Raw genomic sequence first — 21,398 nt, 5'->3', positions numbered from 1 at the left:
CATTTTCACCTCTCTTCTCATTCACCTCCTACATTAAAGCCTGTATCTATTTGCACTTCATTTTGTGAGTTTCTGTTTGGAGCAGATGAACTCTTATACATCTGCATTTTAAATTATATCTAAATCCTCTTTAACATAGCATGAAAAAAAAAAAAGAAGACTGACCAGCACCAATTTAGTTTCAGCAATTTTATATAGGAATCCCAAAGCCTTGCATTTCCTTGTACTCTGGGAACAATATATAGCCTGAACAAAAGGTTATAGTGGAAAGGAAATGTAATTGATTCTGAAGAGCGTGAACATCTGCAGAGAATGTGGTGTAAGAGACAATGATCTCTGCTTATGAGGATGAAACGGTTTCTAGTTACCCATGTCAGAAGAATAACTCTGCCCCCGCCCCCAACCCCAAGTTCAGTCCACTAAGCAGAGCGAGGCTGCAGATGCCTTCTATGACACGGAAACCAACAGAAATAGGTATAGAAGACTTGACAAAACTACATTTGCCCAGTGGTGTTGAAAAGTCAGAAAAGCTTTATGCTGGTGCAAATTTTGTCATTAAATGTAATGTGATTGTGGCCAAGTCAGTTTCTCTCTCTGGGCCTCAAGTTTCCCGACTTTGACGTGGAAGAGCTGAGCTGGATGACAGACACAGTTCTTTTACGATGCTCTTTCCAGTAAGATTAACTACTTTTTCATCTAGAAGTCTCTTAAAGTCTCAGACTTTCCATTTTAGATGGGAAGAGCAAAAATTCTAACACAAGTGATTTAAGAACATCAACATTTATTTAACATGATAAAAAAGAAATGAGATATGAACATTTGCATTTAAACAACAGTAAGTAGCCTTTAATACTTACATTACATGTGCTCATTGTATAATATATACACAATGAACATAATTACATTTGTACACAAACTAAGTACTGGATTTGAAAACCTGCTTATTGCTGTACACATCTAGTCCAATGAAGTATAAGCCCAGTACTTCAAAATACCTACATTTTAAATTGCTTTTTAAGAAAAAAGTAAGCGATAACATTTGTATCTAAGCTGACAAGAGTGTGGCATAACTGCTGACAATGCAATCTGACTGAGAAATAATTATAGCAGGAAACGGACATACTTCACTTAGCAGTAATAAAATGGCACATTTTAAATATATATATAAAATTTTTACAAATCAAGGGTGAAACAAAGCATTGCAGTAGCCAAAATGGGAGGAAGAAGGAAAAAAAAAAAAAAGGAAAACAAGCTTCACTGGAAATAATAACTAAATTTATGTACTGAAAAGTGAAAAGAAATATAAATCCACCTAGACTTTAGAAACATCAAAATCTGGAAATCAGCAACTAAGTAAGCTCTGGCTGTAGACCACACACTAAAAAGCACCTTTACTTATGTGCTCTGAAATCATAGCAGCAAGCTGGTGTCAGAATAATAACCTTGAGATTACATTACATGACCTTGAGTGTACATATGGGCCATTAAAGCTGTTTTGGAATAAACATTTTCCAGAAGTGATAAAATGATGCTCTGTGGCCAAAAGCATCAGAACTATGAATTTCATAGATTTAAAATATACTGTACAATATCTTCTCACATTGCCAAAGGTCCATGTCCTCAGCTTTGAATGGTTTCAACGGAAGTCAGTATAGCTGAAAAATACAAAGAAGTAAAATTACTTTGACACCTGCAAAGTTAATTAATGACCATTTCCTGAAGTAACTAAGGGCCACATTCTCTAGCAATAGAACTGACAAGCATGGCCATGAAAATCCCAAAACATAATACAATTGAAGGACATCTTCTCTTCATTTCCATAAGCTTAATTCACAAAGCAAAGAAACATAATGCAATATGTGCACAGCAATTCAGATGAAAAAAAGGACCGAAACTTGTGGCTGAATCCAAAAGGTTGACGAAATGAGCAGAGGTTTGCACAACTTTACTAAAATACGTAATACTATATTAAGCTGCCTACATAGCGGTGTCATTTGTAAAACTTTCCTAAGTCTTGCCAAAACCACTAGTTCAGAAAGATGACACATGCACAATGAGAAGATGGAGTATAAAATAATGCAAGTCTGAATGCCACTGGTTGGTTGTGGTGACTGCACACCACAAAGCTAGAAAACATCCGGCAATCACTGTACCTAAGTCTAGTACGTAATACTCCTGGCTCTTGGAATGAAAGTAAAACAAAACAAAAGCGAATAATAACAACTTAAGGAACCTGGAAATGTACTCCAGTTTTAACTGTGAACATTCTTGTTATCAGAATGGTCCGAGTACAATGAATTGTAACCTGTTTATTGAACCAAGAGATAATGGGAGTGGCTCTCAAAGTACGTTTCACCACTAAGACAGACGGAGGCCATCAATCAATTCTTGGCACAGGAGGAATAAAATGAGCATCATGTTCATTATCCCTGTTTGGTGTTATTCTGTCACTAGTGGCAACTGCCACTTCTGAATGTATTAAGTTAAAAGTTTAAATATATGAGTGACAGAGGCAAGACACAGGTTAAGACTACAACAAATACAACAAGTCCTAAAGAGATACCAAGTGACAACAAACAAAGCCTCTTTTAGGCTCCAGACAGACGTGATCTCAAATAAAAGTTACAGAAATGACAAGACAGTTAAACATAAATCCTCTGGCTGAAATAAAGGGACACAGATTATAGCTGCTACAAAAAGGTGTGAATGGACGTAGAGGCTAGAAAATGAGCACTACTGGATGAAAAACTTAGTCTAAGTTGGTATTTGTACTCATTTGAGTACCTAAAAATCAAAGAACATGTTTGTAGCCGTGCTCATAATGTCTGTAGGTGTTTGCTCAGCTTATAACTGTTTAACAGAAATTGGTGATAATCCGAAGGCCCCAAACATGAGAAGATCTGGTAGATACTGAGAAAAAAAGTGCGGAAAAAGGCATAAAATGTTCACTCCATACCTCACAGCTTTTCTGAAAAATAAAAAAAGTATGTAAGTACAAAATTGAGGTAAAATGTAGCCATTGTTGATAAAGTTTAAAAGTAAGACACCTTAGGAAATTATTCGTGGTTCTAAAAGTGTGGTCTAAGGAACACTGGTTGAGAAAGGCCCCGTCTCCCTGCCCCCACCTGTGGCTTTTTTAAAAGCTACCTCCCTACCTAAAAAAACCCAAAAGCTACCTCCCTGACTTAAAAAAATATATTATTTAGAAATAATTTCTGATGGCTCTTAAAGATTTTACATTCCATATCTAGTTGGCTGTACCATAAACTTTTCTTTATCCTTAAAAATAATTAGCAAACTCCCAGTGTGGTAGATAGGTCCACGCTGAATGTAAAAAACATTTCTGTATCAAAATGTAACGACTTGAACAGAATTCTCAGACCCAACTGTGGAAAGAAACTGTTAGGTGGGAGCACAGCTGCAAAACACTGCAAAACCTCCCCTCCGAGTTTAGCTGTTTTTATGGATGATGAAAGAAGAGACAGAGAAAATGTTGTTACGTAGCAAATCACTGAAGGGCTGATGCTGGAAATTTTGAGTTACTGCCCGTGGTTCAAACACTTGCTCTGCTAACTATCCCTAACACACAGGCCGGAATTCATCACAGTTTTTATTCACCAAATCAACAAAAGTCAGGCTGAAAGCTCTAACAGTAAAGCACGAAAATGAAAGGAAACGACGTACTTGTTCTGAGACTACACACACATGAAGTGTGAGCCTTCTGTGAGCTGCGGCTGAGTGGACGGAACGGGTGATGCCGAGGACTCGGGAGACGGGGACAGGCTTTGCACTAAAACACACCGAGAAAACGTGACGAGATCAAAATCCTGGAGACACCTTCGGAGAAGGAAATCCTGACGCTGCGATTCCCAACACAGAACGTGTGTCGGGAAGGAATTCTTAGTTGCATTTCGGCTCTGTTTTTTGTTATTCCTGATTATTCAGTATGAAATGTCTCTTGAAGACTGGTTAAAAATTCCTCTTCCATGTACATCTTAAACTTATATAATGTTATATGCCAATTATATCTCAATGAAACTGGGAAAAAATTAAAACAAATTTTTTGGGGGGGCTTCAAGGTTGATTTTCAGGTGTATATCAGTGACTCACCCCTGTTGGGTCTCATTTTTAAAAGCTTTTCTAGTTGCATGAAGCTAAATACTGCAGATGGTATAAATGTTGGGGTTTTAATACACCCACACAACCTTTAACACAGACTTGGCATCATAATAACCGAATGTGATCAATGACAATTTTTAAAGAAAGTGAGAATTCCTGTACACATTGCCTTGTGAGTGATAAGAGGCAAAGGAAAAAGTGCTTCATACTGGTTACAAAGGAACATGGCTGATGATATAAATTTCCATGTTATATGTATATAAGATACAGAAAATGCTCTTAAGAACAGTCCTGCATAATTGAATTTCATTGGACTTACCCTTCTGCAAAATGACTGGAGGCGGGGTTGGGTGGGGGGAGGAGAAAGAATTACTAGGGATAGCTTTTTGTTTATGGACTATGAGATGCAAAACTGATACATTACACTAGTGGGATGATTCCCCTACCCCCATCCCTTGGCAAAAGTCATAAAGAAAAAAAAAAAAGAAAAAAGATGTGTGAAGAATCCAGAAAGTATAAAAGAATAGCACAGAAAATTTTATTTTTTCTTAACATGCTACGGATCATGATCTTCCACTATCAAAGAAAAACCCAGATGTGGATTATAGTAGGAGCTAAGTAAGTAAATCTATTCTACTAGTGTAGATATTCAATCTTCCACAGTTCCCAAAGGGGTAGGCTTATGAATACTCTGAGAATCCAGCGTCAGAGAAAAGTACTAAAAGATCTTCTTCTTAGAAAAAAGTTTAAGGTATGTGTAAAGGTTCAGATTAAAAAAACAAATAAAACAAAACAAAGAGAAGGAACTGACGCCCAAGACAGGAGAGAGGGCAGATCTAGCTGCTCACGCAGGGCTGGCCCTGTGCTCTGGTGCAACTGCAGCCCTCCTGACGGTGCAAGTGTGGGAAGGCAAAGGCTGCTTCGTCTGCAGTTGACGTCCCTGCGTGGCTCCCTTGCTAGAGTCTCCACATGGCAAATAAATTCAGAGGTTCAGAGGAAGCACCAGTAAGAAAATTAGGAAACATGTAATATCTACCTGCCATTGTCTGACTTCCTCTAGAAGCCTCAGGAGTTAGTTCACAAGAAATAACAGTTTCTTCCTGCTCATGAATATTGTCCTTTGTATTTTCTTCAGGGTGGCCTTCTGGTTTATGATTTGGGATCTGTGACTCATCTTGAGGGCTAATGAAAATAGATGGAAGTTTTAAAGTTCGTTATTTTAGAATGCAATTAATTTTTTTTCTTCCAAACTTAGTGTTATGAAAAATCTTAACTATACATAAAAGATGTCACCATCTGTACTTAACAATTGCTAACATTTTGTTGGCATTTTTGTCCACATTTTGCCAATCTTGTTTCATTCTAAACCCTCAGCCCCCTACTCCCCAAATGATGATTATTATTTTTTTTAATTAATTAATTAATTCTTGGTTGCATTGGTTCTTCGTTGCTGCACACGGATTTTCTCTAGTTGCTGCGAGCGGGGGCTACTCTTCGGTGTGGTGCGTGAGCTTCTCATGGCGGTGGCTTCTCTTGTTGCAGAACATGGATTCTAGGTGCGCGGGCTTCAGTAGTTGTGGCATACGGGTTCAGTAGCTGTGCTCGCGGGCTCTAGAGCACAGGCTCAACAGTTGTGGCACACGGGCTTAGTTGCTCCACGGCATGTGGGATCTTCCCGGACCAGGGCTTGAACCCGTGTCCCCTGCACTGGCAGGTGGATTCTTAACCACTGCGCCACCAGGGAAGTCCTCCCCAAATTATTTTAAAGCAGATTCCAGACATATCATTCAGTCTGTAAATACCATCAAATATCCAGTCAATGCTCAAATGATCCTGATTGCCTCATAATATCATCTTAGAGTTATCTGTTTGAATGAGGATCCACACAACAAAGTCCATACACTGTATTTGCCTGAGAAGTCCCTTAAAGTCTCCTCTAAAATATACCACCACACACACCCGTTTTATTCTTTGTCATTTATTTAGGAAAGAACCTGGTTTATCTGTCCAATAATTTACTACATTTCTGGATTTTGATGACTGTACCCCTCATATTTTTTATAAACTGATACGATTCTTAGGCTTGATCAGACTTAGGTTTTGGGGGAAAGGAGGTAAGTAATACTCTTTTAGGTGGGTGTCTTGCACTACTGCATTAATAGTCTGTCTCTTTTCCTGATGTTAAAAATGATCAGGGGACTTCCCTAGCAGTCCAGTAGTTAAGACTTCACCTTTCAATGCAATGGGTGTGGGTTTGATCCCTGGTCGGGGAGCTAAGAGCCCACATGCCTCGTGGCCAAAAAACCAAAACATAAACCAGAATATTGTAGTAAATTCAATAAAGACTTTAAAAATGGTTCACATAAAAAAAATCTTTAAAAAAAAAAACCAGAATTTTTTTTAGCTAACAGCTTTAGCAGCACTGAGGAATATTGTTCATCCATTATTTTAATAGGGTTTTAGCAAAGCAGTGATATTCTAAGTCTCTCATTCTTTTTTTTTTAATTAATTAAATTTTGGCTGCGTTGGGTCTTAATTGCAGTGTGTGGGCTCTCTAGTTGTGGCACATGGGGGCTCCAGAGCGCACAGGCTCAGCAGTTGTGGTGCGTGGGCTTTCTAGTTGTGGTGTGTGGGCGCCAGAGCACGTGGGCTCCGTAGTTGCAGCACGTGGGCTTAGTTGCCCCACGGCATGTGGGATCTTAGTTCCTCCACCAGGGATCGAACCCATGTCCCCTGCATTGGAAGGTGGATTCTTACCCACTGGACCACCAGGGAAGTCCCAAAGTCTCTCATTCTTTTATGTTTTTTAATAAATTTTTAAAAAATATTTATTTATTTATCTTCAGCTACATTAGGTCTTCGTTACTGTGCACAGGCATTCTCTAGTTGCGGCGAGCGGGGGCTACTCTTTGTTGCGGTGCGCAGGCTTCTCTTGTTGTGGAGCACGGGCTCTAGGCACGCTGGCTTCACTAGCTGTGGCACGCGGGCTCAGTAGTAGTGGCTTGCGGGCTCTAGAGCACAGGCTCAGTAGTTGTGGCGCACGGGCTTAGTTGCTCCGCGGCATGTGGGATCTTCCCGGACCAGGGCTTGAACCTGTGTCCCCTGCATTGGCAGGCAGATTCTTAAGCTCTGCGCCACCAGGGAAGCCCTCTCATTCTTTTTTTTTTTTTTTTTTTTTTTTTTTGCGGTACGCGGGCCTCTCTCACTGTTGTGGCCTCTCCCGTTGCGGAGCACAGGCTCCGGACGCGCAGGCTCAGAGGCCATGGCTCACGGGCCCAGCCGCTCCGCGGCATGTGGGATCTTCCCAGACCGGGGCACGAACCCATGTCCCCTGCATCGGCAGGCGGACTCTCAACCACTGCGCCACCAGGGAAGCCCTCTCATTCTTTATTGAGTGAAATTTTTCTAATAAAGAAGAGTTTCCTCATAAACTCTCTGGTTGCAGCTTGTTTGGGAAAGGTAAGATAAATGTTTACTTCTTTCTCTTTATGTACCAGGTTTTGGAACAATAAGTGGATTCCCTAGCATCCTCTGAAGGGGCCAACAAATTATTTTTTGTTGCTGTTGTATCATTATGAACTCATAGATTTGTAATATACTGGATGTGTTTTAATCTATGTCTATTAACAAAAGTTCAGCACAGATTTTTTTTCTTATCAGCTATCGCCAAATATTTTTCAAGTTCCCTCTTGCTATTCATTGAAGAGATAAAGGCATTCCTAATAACATGAGATCACAGCATTCCTCTTTTCCAGCACTAGGAATTTTTTTATGGATGGTGAGACTGAGGATATGCATTTAAAAATGCTAGTTAAGAAATACAGTTAAAAAATAAATGGCAAATCACTATAATATTTGGAACGCTTAACAGACATCTTAGATATCTGATCAATGTCTGTCATTATACAGGCAACGCTGAGGTGCTTACTTTGCTGTAGCTTGCGTGCCTCTGGCATTTTTTTAAAGAAGGTATTTATTGATCACTTGCTAGGTGTTTAGCACAGTGCTAAGTGCTATACACATATTTTCTTATTTAATCCCTATAATACACTTGTGAGATGGATACGATTATTATCCTCATTTTTACAAGTGAGGAACCATGACAGTTGTGTAACTTGTTCAAGATCCTACAGCTCGTAAGAGATATTCTGGGACTGGAATCCAAGACCTCTGACTCTGAAGTTTACCATTTTTAAGCAGGTATACAATTTTGTGAATGATTCCTTTGTTTGTTTTTCCTAATTATTACCTGTATGGAACATCCTTGGGCATCTTTTCTTTGTTTTCTTCTTTATCCACCACTTCCTCAGAATTTACTCCATTTGGCTCAGGTGTGAAAAGTGTTTCGGAAAAAGCATTTTCAGTTTTTTTAAACTATAGAAGAAGAAAAATTCTCTTTTTCAAATCATTTTTACCACATTTAATATATTAGTGAATTATCTAAAATGATTCCTAAAGTTTATTAAAAAACCCATACCCTATCAAATATTTACTGAAATATAAATTTATATTCAAGTGCATTAAAAATATTAATGTCCTATAAAAAATAAATAAAATACAATGCAAAACTTAAAAAAAAAACACTAAAAAAAAAATTAATGTCCTTTGCTACTAGGATAAAAGGTACATTGCCACTAGTTAGCCGCTTTGGGATATAAGATTCTTTAATTGGGTTAATGATAATTTATTCCAGCCTTGATTGATCATGTTTTAAGTTTTCAATTAACCCAGTTTTTGTCGTGGCTGAATACATCAATCAAATTATACGAAGCCTATCATTTCACTAAGATCTATATAGCCCCTGTGACAGAATGACACGTAACTATTTTCAACCTTCTCACTTGATCTTATCTTCAAAAATCCACCCCTTTGTAACATCTGTCCTAAAATAATCTCTCTACCTCTTCGCTGAAATCTGTATTTTGAGGTTCAGCTTCTTTTAGTCGAACAGTTTCTGCGGCAGGAGTTTCATGGTTTGGCTTCACGTCATTTTCTCTAATGACGGCATCCGGTTCCTTAAGGTTATCATCCCTCCTTCGAGTCTGTTCAACAGATAGACAGCATTTTTAGATTCATACTATAAGGTCATGCATAGTTTTTAGATAGTACCTATTAATTTTTGTTTTTTAAAGTTGGTTCTTCACTTGCAAGGGTTTCCTTATGAAAAACAACAGAGGAATCATATATATTACTCATCTATTTTGTAATGTGTAGAATGTGCAGTTATTCAACTGTTAATTGGTTGAACCACCATTAGCAATGCCTGCTCTCCATTAGACAAGACAGAAAGAGGATTTCTATGATGGCAGGGAATCACTTTCAGCTGGTCCATGTCTACTAACAGGGATAGACCAGACTGAAGCCACTGGAAAGGTTCCTTAGTCTGCTCTGATTTATGAATCAGGGTAACAAACAAACAAATAAGTAATAAGAAACGGAATGGTGTCTCTTTATAAGACTAAAGTTAAAATGTAATGAATAGTAGAACTTTTCTTTAGAAACCCTCTCGCTACAATTTAGGTCAGGCTAAATTAGTATACAGAGTAATACACATTTCATTGGGAGGGGAACTGGGGACCATCCTGCTAACCTGCATGGCATTTTACATTTGTTGAAAACACTTTTATCTTCTTACTATCTCCATGAAGTAGATAGGACAGGTTGTATCTTTCTTTGATTTACAGTAGAGGAGATTAAGTCCACAACGTATAGGAGGGTATCCAACAAGTAATTTAGCTCTGGTTTTCTGAACCCAGGGCTATTTCCATTTTACTAAGCTGTCCTGGCATATTATAAAAGTTGAATAATATAACTATCCATGTTGCTGACATTTAAAAGCCCATCAACCATGTAACTCTACGATTCTAAGATTCAAGTGATATTAGATTTACCCACAAGAATGAGTAAAAGCAATTGATATACCTGGGTAACCCGGAATGGATTTTCCCTTAAATTTGAAGGACTTGGTAAGGGTGACTGGTCTAAAGCACCAATAATGTTTAATCCTTTTTTCTTTTCCCTTAAGCATGCTTGTTGATGCCTCCTGATTCTTTCCATTTGCTCTTCCACAGTCATCCTAGGTCGAGTGCTTTCAGCCAAACAGAGCTGTTCCACTGCACTTCTTGGTCTTTCCTTTAAATTGAAAGTAAACAAACAGATGAATATCTGAAGACAGGATAACTTCTGAAAAGTATGTTAGAATAAAAAATGTCCTGCAATGCATTTACTTTGTTTGCAAAATCTCAAGTGGAGGTTTTGTATGTCATTTAGATAACACCAGAACGGCAGATTACTTCATGCATGCACTGATGCAGGATCAGCGATGGAAAGAGAGAGAGAGAAGAGGTAGGAGGGAGGGGAGAGAAGAGGAACTTAAGGAGGGGATTTGCTTGTTTTTAAAAACAAAATACAAAAAAGTACGGCAGCTCTGGAGTGACCCTACCCCACGGCCCTGAGATAGGAAATTGTATAAAACTCAAACTAGGAGAAAACAGGGGGCATAGCTTCTAAAAATCAGCAATTTCTTTTATTATACTAAAAATGTAATGTTTCAAGTCACACATTTTTTACTGTGGAAAGACTGGTAGAGAAAACATCCTTAGTTCATGAAAAACTATGGAAGAATCTATTTTCTATAAACCAGAAGGTTATATTTTATATACATATATACATTTACATGGCTCTTTTTTTTTCCTTTTTGTGGTACGCAGGCCTCTCACTGTTGTGGCCTCTCCCGTTGCGGAGCACAGGCTCCGGATGCGCAGGCTCAGTGGCCATGGCTCACGGGCCTAGCCGCTCTGCGGCATGTGGGATCTTCCCAGACTGGGGCACGAACCCGTGTCTCCTGCATCGGCAGGCAGACTCTCAACCACTGCGCTACCAGGGAAGCCCTACATGGCTCATTTTTATGGTTTACTGAAGGGTTTAAAAATATTAGTCACATTAGGGGCTTCCCTGGTGGCGCAGTGGTTGAGAGTTCGCCTGCCGATGCAGGGGACATGGGTTCGTGCCCCGGTCCGGGAAGATCCCACATGCCGCGGAGCGCCTGGGCCCATGAGCCATGGCCGCTGAGCCTGCGCGTCCAGAGCCTGTGCTCTGCAACGGGAGAGGCCACAACAGTGAGAGGCCCGTGTACCGCCAAAAAAAAAAAAAAAAAAAAATATTAGTCACATTAAACAACCAGTTCTTACTTCTCACTTTCTTACTAAAGATATAAAACAATATTGGTATGAGATCGAAAATAAGTATATCAATAACTGTCATAAGGAAATTTTAGCTTATTTTATATAATAGAAATTTTAGAGATTAAACATATTCTAAGATCTATAGAATAGAATGCATAGGTTTCTTTGTGTCCTCTGGACTGAACTGCTGGGAACTGACTGAGACATTGGTGGAGTTGCTGGTGTTTTGGAAAGAACCCAGGGCAGAGGTAAGTATTTCCGTGACTAAGCAGTATGTCAGGATAACGGCCAAGGTCCTCTTCTCTCCACTGCAATCTAAAATGTGTCTGCAGGGCAGTAGCTACAGATCTAGAACTGTTTTCTATTGTATAGAATATCTTGAAGAGCTCACGTAGAAACTGAAAGGAAAATGAAAAATGAAAAGCCTTAGAGTGCAGAAATGATGCTTCTCATTTGTGAAACAAAGCATTTGCTTTTGTGAAAAAATTTTTTTAAATAAAGGTAAATTCTAGATACTCATTGGGAAGTTGGCTACTTTAGCACTCTTTCCTTTTATTTATTTATTTATTTTTTTGCGGTATGTGGGCTTCTCACTGTTGTGGCCTCTCCCGTTGCGGAGCACAGGCTCCGGACGCGCAGGCTCAGCGGCCATGGCTCACGGGCCCAGCCGCTCCATAGCATGTGGGATCTTCCCGGACCGGGGCACGAACTCGTGTCCCCTGCATTGGCAGGAGGACTCTCAACCACTGCACCACCAGGGAAGCCCTCCTTTTGTTTTTAGTAACAACAAACATGTATTCTTCCTGGTTTTTCTGTGTTTGTGCAAAAGTGTTGTCTCACTGAAACTTCCTTTTCCAAGTTATAGTATTGTACAAATCTATTCTTTTAAAATGCCAGATATTATTAATTTTTAGATCTTTTTGCCAGTATAACTGGAGAAGAGTATCTCACTGGGGTTTTAGTTAGCACTTTAAAAATGATTATCAGTGTTGAGCAATTTTCATATTTTTGTGAATTACTGTTACATAGTTTCCATTTAAAAAAACCCTAAAAATAACTGATTTATATTAATTCCTCAAATATTATGAAACTTGTCTGTTATACTGCAAGTATTTTCTTCTGGTATCTGTATAGCTTATAAAGGACTTTCCGGTACAATATTAGGTAACTAGTTGTCTATACTTCCCCCCCAGTATTTGGTTATGTAGAAGTCCTTCTTGTAGTATTTAAGATAGTTATTTTAGGGCTTCCCTGGTGGCGCAGTGGTTGAGAGTCCGCGGGTTCGTGCCCCGGTCCAGGAAGATCCCACATGCCGCGGAGCAGCTAGGCCCGTGAGCCATGGCCGCTGAGCCTGCGCGTCTGGAGCCTGTGCTCCGCAAAGGGAGAGGCCACTACAGTGACAGGCCCGCATACTGCAAAAAAAAAAAAAAAAAAAAAAAAAAAGATAGTTATTTGAAAAAAAAGATAGTTACAGAATAATATAAATCCACTAATATCTTTGTTTGATCTCGACATGCATTTTTAAAGGTTTTTTTTCTGTTGCCTTATTTCACATTATAATTTCCAAAGAAAACACCCTTTTAAACTAAAAAATGCCTAACTCTATGAACAGCAGTATTACAGGACCATTATATTTCTTATATATATTAAATCTGTCAGAATTTCTGGCATATACTTTGTACCATACTTTAATATCTTTCAAGAATAATCATAAATCTTATCATTTGTTGTACCTTTCAGTCTTTTCTTATAGTTTTAAGTTATCTCATAGCAAATAAATAGAATTTATAAAGATAAAAAGGAAAATTTCTTTTGCAGCCCAAATTTCTAGAGAGTACTTGGGGAAAGGGAGTTAAGTCCTTTGAGAATCTTCCCAAGAAGACCAAGATTAGACTGGTTAAAAGCCAGTCTGAATTAAATGGATCTCTGATGAAAGTGTGAAGTACAGGATTTGCTTCTCATTCTCAATTCACATTGCTCATTGTAACCAGAGGATTGGCAAACTCCAAGTCTACTGCAGCGGAAAGGCCCTGCAAACTCAGGCTGGCTTGGAAGTCCAGTAGCTTGGGTGACCACAGCACATGTCTGTCACTCTCCTAAGGAAATTTTTAGAGGTGTCAGGAGAGGTAACATAGGGCAGCTATCTGAGAACAGATTCCACAAATTGTGCCCCAAAGACCACATGTGGAGTCTGAGCAAAGAAAACCTAGATTAGGCCTGTCCTCTGAGGTGCTCATTCCCTGAATGTAATTTAAAAAATTAAGATTACTAAATTTTTCTTAAGAGTATGTAAAAAACAATTCTGATTGGAATTCCCTGGAGGTCTAGTGGTTAGGACCCCGCACTTCCACTGCAGGGGGCACAGGCACAGGTTCGATCCCTGGTCGGGGAAGGATCCCATAAACCGTGTGGTGTGGCCCCCCCAAAAAAAGTTTTGAAAGAAACCTCTAAAAATTAAAACATATACAAGGTGGCAATAAATAGGTTGAGAATCCTTCTGGAAATTAATGTATAATTAAATACCGTTCTTGAATCCATCATCTTCTTAGTTTTCCTTAAAGTTACATATGAGGCTATTGTCGAAGATTCGGGTGTTGGTGATTTTGTTCTTGGAGGGACTACTCCAACAGGAAAGTGGGAACCTAAAAATAAAAACAGCATTAAGTTCTACAAAACATCTTCACATGACATGGCTTTATTTGGACATACTCAATTTCTGAGGCTTTTAAATAGTGTACGATTTTTGCTTTTCAGAAACTATCCTGGTATTTAGATGGGTCTGATTTTTGTTCTTACCACATGAAATTTGTATATTTCCTACCATGAAGTCGAAGTGACTTGGAGAATGAATATGTGCCCCTACATGTTGATGAGGAAGAAAAATATTATTTTTGAAGAGGCATAGCATACTGTAGGAGATGGGGAATTAAAAAATGTCTGGATAACAATAAAGCATTTATAAAATCAGGAGGTAACCAATGGAGCTCCGCTAACTTAAGCCAACAACGACTTTCTCTGAGGTTTTTAAAATCAGAAGGCAAATAAATGTATCGTTTAGGAAGAGACAGGGAAATGTAATAACCTTTTGTTACTTGTTTTACCTAATAAGCCAGCAATGATACTAACCAGACAAATTTAGGGTTAGCTTTAGAAATAAAGTTCTACTGATGATAACAGATGACATTAAAAAAATTATAAAATTTAATGATACGCAGTGGATCATATATCTTCACAACAGCCCTGTAAAAAAAGAAGGTAAATGAAGTGCAGAATCTGGGTTAACTGACTTCCTCAAGTACGTATAGCTTAGCAGCAGCATGGCTAGAGCTTCTGCTTTGGCCCGTTTTCCCTTGTTGCTCTGCTTCTTCATGAAGTATTTACAATATTTCACAGGTTAAAAGTACCTTAATCTAATCCTCTCACAGAGATGAGGAAAGTTATGGCCAGAAGGGTTAAGTGATTTACCTAAATGTCCTTAATTCCCATTTGGTCTCTTTCAATCACACTGCACCACCTCAATAAAGAATCCACTAACAATGTTAACAATAGTTGACTATAGGTAATTGAAGTTACTTTTACTTTTGCATTTTTGAAAAATTTCTAAAATGAACACACACTACTTTTATAATTAGAAAACAAACAATACACACACACAAAATCATTAACACAACAATAAAAGCTAATGATCAGTTCACATAAAATGTATTCATCTGTACCACAGTCATCTTGTGTAAGCAGAATATATACACTATTGTCCACTGAGGACACAAGTAAAATAAGAAATTATTCAAATCTCAATAGTTTGCTGAAAAAAAAATCATTCTCTTTGGGCTCATTAAAGTTACATTAACTAAGTAGAAAAATGAAATCTTATTTTCCCCCCAAAGACAAATGGTGGTCAATCATTCAGGGCCCCTTTAGGTTATGAACCAAACAATCTGCAGCTTAATGAAGTTTTAATATGGTTTATGAACTCTGTGTTTATTACAGTTGTATATTTGAGAATGTGAAGAGCTGGACTGATGTATTACAAGTAATTTTTACAGTTCAAATAAAGAAAAGCCTTCTACTATGCTAGTCAGTGGTCCATTTTTAAAAGCCCGACTTTAAGTCATGTGGTACAAAATAAATTACACTGTAATCGATCTGTACACTTCAGACAATTTATTAGATGAGAGCTTATGATTATATACTAAAAAAAAAAAAAAAAAAACCCAAAATTTAAAAGAGGAAAAACTTCCAGGAAGAATTCAAGCCATATTAGAGAACACATTTCAGATGATATCATTGTTATGACTAAATACATCTATCAGTTTTTTGCTGAGAAGTATTACAACCTGTTTAGCCGTACTCTTGTTGACAGACATATGACTGCTTCCAGTTTTTGTCTATTATGAATTAAAGCTGCTATAACAACCCTTGTATAAGTCTTTTGAGGGATTATGTTTTCATTTTTCTTAGGTAAATATATAGAATTACTGGCTATGATGACTGCATGTTTAACTTTATGAGAAACTGCCAAACTGTTGTTCCATCCTATACCACCTCAGAAATGTGTGTGAATTCCAATTGTTCCACATCCTAACCAACACTAGGTAGTCAGTCTTTCAAGTTTAGCCATTCTAGAAGGTGTGAAATGTGATTTTTATTTGCATTAAAACTGCATTTCTTTTGTGATTAATAAGTTGTAAGCTTTTCCATGTGCTTATTGGCCATTTGTATACCTGGTTTGTTAACTCTCCAAGGCTTTTTTTGCCTACTTTTTTGTTTGTTTGTTTGTTTTGTTTTGTTTTTGCGGTATGCGGGCCTCTCACTGTTGGGGCCTCTGCCATTGCGGAGCACAGGCTCTGGACGCGCAGGCTCAGCGGCCATGGCTCACGGGCCCAGCCGCTCCGCGGCATGTGGGATCTTCCCGGACCAGGGCACGAATCCATGTCCCCTGCATCGGCAGGCAGACTCTCAACCACTGCGCCACCAGGGAAGCCCTTGCCTACTTTTTTATTGGGTTGTTTATCTTTATTACTGATTTGCAAGAGTTATTTATATATTCTGGATACAAGGATTTTGTAAGGTATATGTACTGATAATATTTTCTTCCATTCTGATGGGCAAAAGTTTTAAATTTTGATGAAATTGAGTTAATCAGTTTTCACTGAGAGTATAACCCTCAGAGGGCCCCAGCTTTATTTGAGGGGGTCTCCTAGCAGACTCCTAATTTGTTCATGCTCTGAGCTTTGTCCTGTCACAAGGTGAAAGCTGGCTTTCACGCTCCACTTTACTTCCTGGATGCCTCTTGCTATGGACTGAATTGGTCCTCCTAAAATTCCTGTTGAAGCCCTAATTCTTGATGTGACTATATTTGGAGATGGGGATTAAAAGGAGGTCATTAAGCTTAAATGAGGTCATAAGGGTGGGGCCCTGGCCTCCACAGATTAGTGTCCTTATAAAATGAGATACCAGAGAATTTACAGGCACTCATAGGAAAGGCCATGTGAGCGAGGCAGCATCTACAAGCCAGGAAAAGAGTCCTCACCCGAAACCAAACCCTCTCAGAACTTGGTCTGGGACTTCTAGCCTCCAGAACTGTGAGAATAAACTTCTGTTGTTTAAACCACTCAGTCTATGGTATTTTTTTATGGTGGCCTGAGCAGACTAATGCACTACCCTTCATATAATTTTTGGCCTGAACATCCCTCTCTTTACTTTTCTGCAACTTGTTGAAGCGTCTCAAAAATATTTAAAATGATATGAACCAGCATTTATAATCTGTGGAGGACTGGCCAGGTATCTAGTTACCTATTTGCCAAAAACATTTACTTTTGTTTGCAGTCTGATATTTCCTGCGTATTTATAATTATATGCACGAATATGGTAAGGACGAAGACTATGACTGTTTCACTTACATCTGTGTATGAAAAGATAAAGTTAACAAAGACTTTCAATGAGAAAAATATATGATTTGGATGAGAATGAGAAAGGCATATAAATATTAAGTTTTCAAGATGGCAGTATTTTTCTAATTAAAAAAAACCCCAAAACAACAACAACACAAAACCCAGCCTCAGAAAACCTAGAAGGATATTCCAATTATGGAAAAAGCTATGTGAATATTACCACTCACTATTTTTCAAGCTTTACTTTATGACCCTTTAGCAGATTATTAAAAAAAAATTGACTAGTGGGTTATGATCAGAAATTACTTTTCTGAAAAATCCCACATTTTGCCATATTTGTCTCAGCAGAGAGAGATGACATGTTGATATGTGGTTTATGGGTCATGTTATCTTCCCAATATCTGAAACTTCTAAATTCAGAAACATCAGATTCCAAAGGTTTCAGATGAGGGACTGTGGACGTGTATATGTACTGTGTCAACATATAAACTAAATTTATTTCTAAGGTGTCTGAAAAACGCAGGAGATAAAACATATCTCAAATGCTGACCTTTAACAGAAGTTTCCATTTCTGAAACAGATTCTGATTTTTCTTCTCCATTAGACTCATCAACTTCTGCCACTGTTGTTAACTCTGGTTCACTCTTGTAGAGTCTATAATCTGGACCCTTGAAAGGAAGATATGTAATCACACACAAACACACACACAAAGGCAAAAGTCTCTTTTAAAATGTTTATCTCTAAAAACTCACACTCTAACAATTAAAAGCCTCAGTCAGCTATCTTGGGTATAACACAATTAATATATGTTACAATTAGGGTAGAAAAAAAGACTTTATAAAAGATTTTTAACCAGCATATCTTTTGATTTTAAAATTAAGAATATTCCTCTTAGGGACAAAGTCATCAGAACATTTTTATCATAGTAAAACTAAAGTCTAAAAATAATTATATCATATTAACTCAATTAGCCCTATTCCTTTTCTCCTTGTTCTCTTTTCCTTGCTTATTACATTTTACATTTATTTGTTTAATCCCCAAACTCCTTTTTTCCAGTTTCCATGGGTAATGTCTTTCCTTGGCAATGTCCACATCCTCTAACAGTTTTCCTAGACTGAACTGCCCACATCCCAACCTTTTGATCATTCCTGGTAAGAATCTTCTTTTCCTTGCGTCTTTCTGATCTAAAGATATCATTTTGCTTCTAATATCCTGAAATGGTATATTTAAAATATGGCTCCTTAAACACAGGCACATAAAGTAACCACTTTATGAAAATATTCATGAAAAGCAGAAACTATGAAATTTTATTAAAATTGTGAAAATATTACAAAATAAGAATGGTAAAACTAAAACAGGAAAAACAAATGATAATGTTATATATGAACAAAAAAGTGCTGGCTAAAAGTGGTGTTATAATAAAAAAAAGTTTGAGTCTAAAATAAATTAAGTTTGAAAAATGAGGGCATGTACGATTGATTATTCTGTGGCTATTGCAGCCACTTACACAGTGAGATCCATTTCTTGGATATCCTTGAACTTGGTGAATCTTCTTTTCTTCGGGCAGATGGACTGGGCCCCTGCTATAACAGAGCAAGGAGCTGCTATCACTGGGCAGAGGGGGGATTATGGGAGGCTGGTCTGTAAAGTCATAGGACCGAGGAAGTGGAGGACGAGGTGGGACTACTTCCTCTTCCTAAAGATTGTAGAATAGTCACCTTATTTAGATAAGCATATTGAATTAAGTATATCGAAATTCTTTGCAATGGTAAGTTAACTTACATTCACTTTAAGATAATTAAAGGGACACTGCCAAGCCAAGAGTCTCATATTAAAAAGTAAAACAAAAAAATGTTTATGATAGCCAATAACTGGGTTTTAAATTTGACTGCATTTAATTTTTTCTGTAACACACAGGTTAGCTTTACTCTAAAGCTCAATATCAAAACAAATGTATGAAACTACTGTATTTCATTTTAAAAATAAAAGGAAAGAATTCATTTAAAAAAATCTCACTCTGTATTGTTTTGCTAATTTTTAAGAGAAAAGAAAGAACATTTCTTTTTGATTGGCTTTTATACAAAATTCAAGACCACAGATGCTTTCAACTAGGTTGACAGTATCTCTTTGTAGTTGTCATTTCTTTATGGTATGCATGATACACAGCCAACTTATCATACCAAACAATGACAAATAAATACTCAAAGTACTTAGATTAGAAAAAGTATGACAATGTTAAAGTTCTAACATAGATGAGAAGTAGTGATTCAATTTTTTTTTCCACTAAGAAAAGGGAAGAAGATCACATTTGTTAGAAGAATCAAATTACTGAACCAGCAAAATTTCAAGATCAAAACAGTAACTCAAACATATTTAGAAAACATTTTTGTTATGAGTAGAGAAAATTCTAATTCATGTTTTAATTATAAATTAATTTATAGTTAGAGAAACAATCCAAACTTACCTCATTTTTGTACTTAACTGTTGAGAAAGGCTTTGATCCTATCATGCCTATTAAAAAAATTGTAAAATATAACTACTTACACTAAACATATCTTCCTAAATCTACAGAAAAAAGGAACAATTTCATTTATTTTAAACAAAGTCTTTAGTTTCTAACCCCTCATTTGTTTTCTGAATTTAAAACCCATTACATTGCTATACAGTAGAAATTAACACATTGTAAATCAACCACACTTCAATAAAATATATTTTAAAAACCCCAATACATTAAAAAATACAAACTGAAATATCTAATATAAACAAGAGTATGGGGAAATGGGTTTTCTCAAATACTACTGGTTTAAGTATGATTTGATATAATCTTTTAGGAGAGCAATTTGGCTGTGCATATCAAAATGAAAAATGTGCACTTATTTCTCATTTCCTAGAACCCATTAGTACTAGCAGGTGTGTTTATTATGTACACAGTAATGTTCGTTACATCATGGCTTATGAAAGAAAAACAAAAAACCCCACCTACCCACCCAACAACCTGGAAGCAACCTACATTGTTCATCAACACCGAAATGGATAAATTATAGTTCATCTATACAATGATTCTTACACAGCTGTTATTGTATTGTATTGTTAAGGAGAAAAAAAACATATTGATGAAAAACAACATTTTCTGTTGTGGGGAAAAAACTCCCCAAACCAAAACACTGTGTGCATTTATAATTATAGACACAAAACAATGATTCATTTTTGTGTGAGTGTGGTTGGTCAAACTTTTGCTTTCTATATTATATATAAACTTGGGTACTGATTCAATATTACAAAGTGCCTGTTTTCTAATGTCAAAAATCCATTAAAATAACAAGAGAAATCCAATTCTATGTGTTATTCCATTTAGATATATTATTATGGTCAATAAGTGCAGAATAAAAGATGAAGCTAATGTACCTGTTTCTGCAGTGCCTCTCTGCTGTTTGTGTTTACTCAGTCCTTCCATGACATCCTGAATTCTCCAGAGTTCTTTCTGAAGTTGTGCACGCTGAATTCCTGCTGATTCAGTCTATCAGTAAAAATGGACAGACCACATACAGGGGGAAAAAATCATTAAATACAGTTATAAATTCCACTAATTATATACTTAAAAAATGAGAATTGCAGTGGATTAAGTTTTAAGAATATTTAATATGATCTGTGTGACCTTCTCAATTTTACAATGTCAATGGCAAAGATAAAAGAAAAAAAGCAGAGAAACAGAAAAATTTAATATTTCAGACCTACACACACTATTTCACATCTTTTCAATACGCACTGTGTTGAGTTACTTACAATCCCAGGAAGGAATACTGATTAGATGGGACTAAAAATGTGGAACCCTCCCCCAAACCAAAACCAACAAAACAAAACAAAAACACAACAGATCAGAAACTCACAAATCCCAAATTAAACAAAACATTTTTAGGGGAAAAAAAGGAAAGTATTTTAGCCTCTTAAGTTCTAGAACATAGAGACATGCCAAAAAACAAAAAAAAGAAAGGGCAATTTGAAGAGTTTTTACTGATAGAGTTAAATATATTTGCAGGACAAATTTTCAGTTTTTGAAATTGATTATTGCCATTTTTACTCTATCCTGAAGTTATTTCTTTACTACCCTAGTTCATGTCCCTTAGGCTAAATACTCTAACTGAAGCCAAAATAAGATCATCTTAGTAAGATTCTAGTAAAACTCTAATGACTCTTATTGATA

General features: G+C 37.1%; 1 protein-coding gene across 24 annotated transcripts in view; it reads right to left on the bottom strand.

Annotated features, from left to right (window-relative positions):
* Positions 1-764: 764 nt before the first annotated feature.
* The window catches only part of PLEKHA5 (pleckstrin homology domain containing A5), a 243,153-nt gene continuing 222,519 nt past the window's right edge, over positions 765-21,398 (bottom strand). For 13 of the 24 annotated variants that reach the window (XM_033430299.2, XM_049695085.1, XM_049695088.1 and 10 more), the window contains 11 exons: positions 20,603-20,714; positions 19,662-19,708; positions 18,705-18,893; positions 17,748-17,865; positions 13,827-13,945; positions 10,042-10,251; positions 9,021-9,161; positions 8,369-8,493; positions 5,156-5,301; positions 3,685-3,790; positions 765-1,655 (listed from right to left, as the gene is read on the bottom strand). In XM_033430299.2, the coding sequence (XP_033286190.1) occupies positions 3,696-3,790; positions 5,156-5,301; positions 8,369-8,493; positions 9,021-9,161; positions 10,042-10,251; positions 13,827-13,945; positions 17,748-17,865; positions 18,705-18,893; positions 19,662-19,708; positions 20,603-20,714 (1,302 nt within the window). In that variant the 3' untranslated portion in view covers positions 765-1,655; positions 3,685-3,695. The remainder of the gene's footprint in view (positions 1,656-3,684; positions 3,791-5,155; positions 5,302-8,368; positions 8,494-9,020; positions 9,162-10,041; positions 10,252-13,826; positions 13,946-17,747; positions 17,866-18,704; positions 18,894-19,661; positions 19,709-20,602; positions 20,715-21,398) is intronic. The other 11 variants (XM_033430274.2, XM_033430275.2, XM_033430277.2 and 8 more) reach the window with 3 other exon arrangements.

The sequence above is a fragment of the Orcinus orca genome, chromosome 11 (genome assembly GCF_937001465.1).
Source record: "Orcinus orca chromosome 11, mOrcOrc1.1, whole genome shotgun sequence".
NCBI classification, from domain to species: domain Eukaryota; kingdom Metazoa; phylum Chordata; class Mammalia; order Artiodactyla; family Delphinidae; genus Orcinus; species Orcinus orca.
The sequence above is the reverse complement of the archived record's forward strand: the minus strand, read 5'-3'. Positions and strand labels throughout refer to the sequence as shown.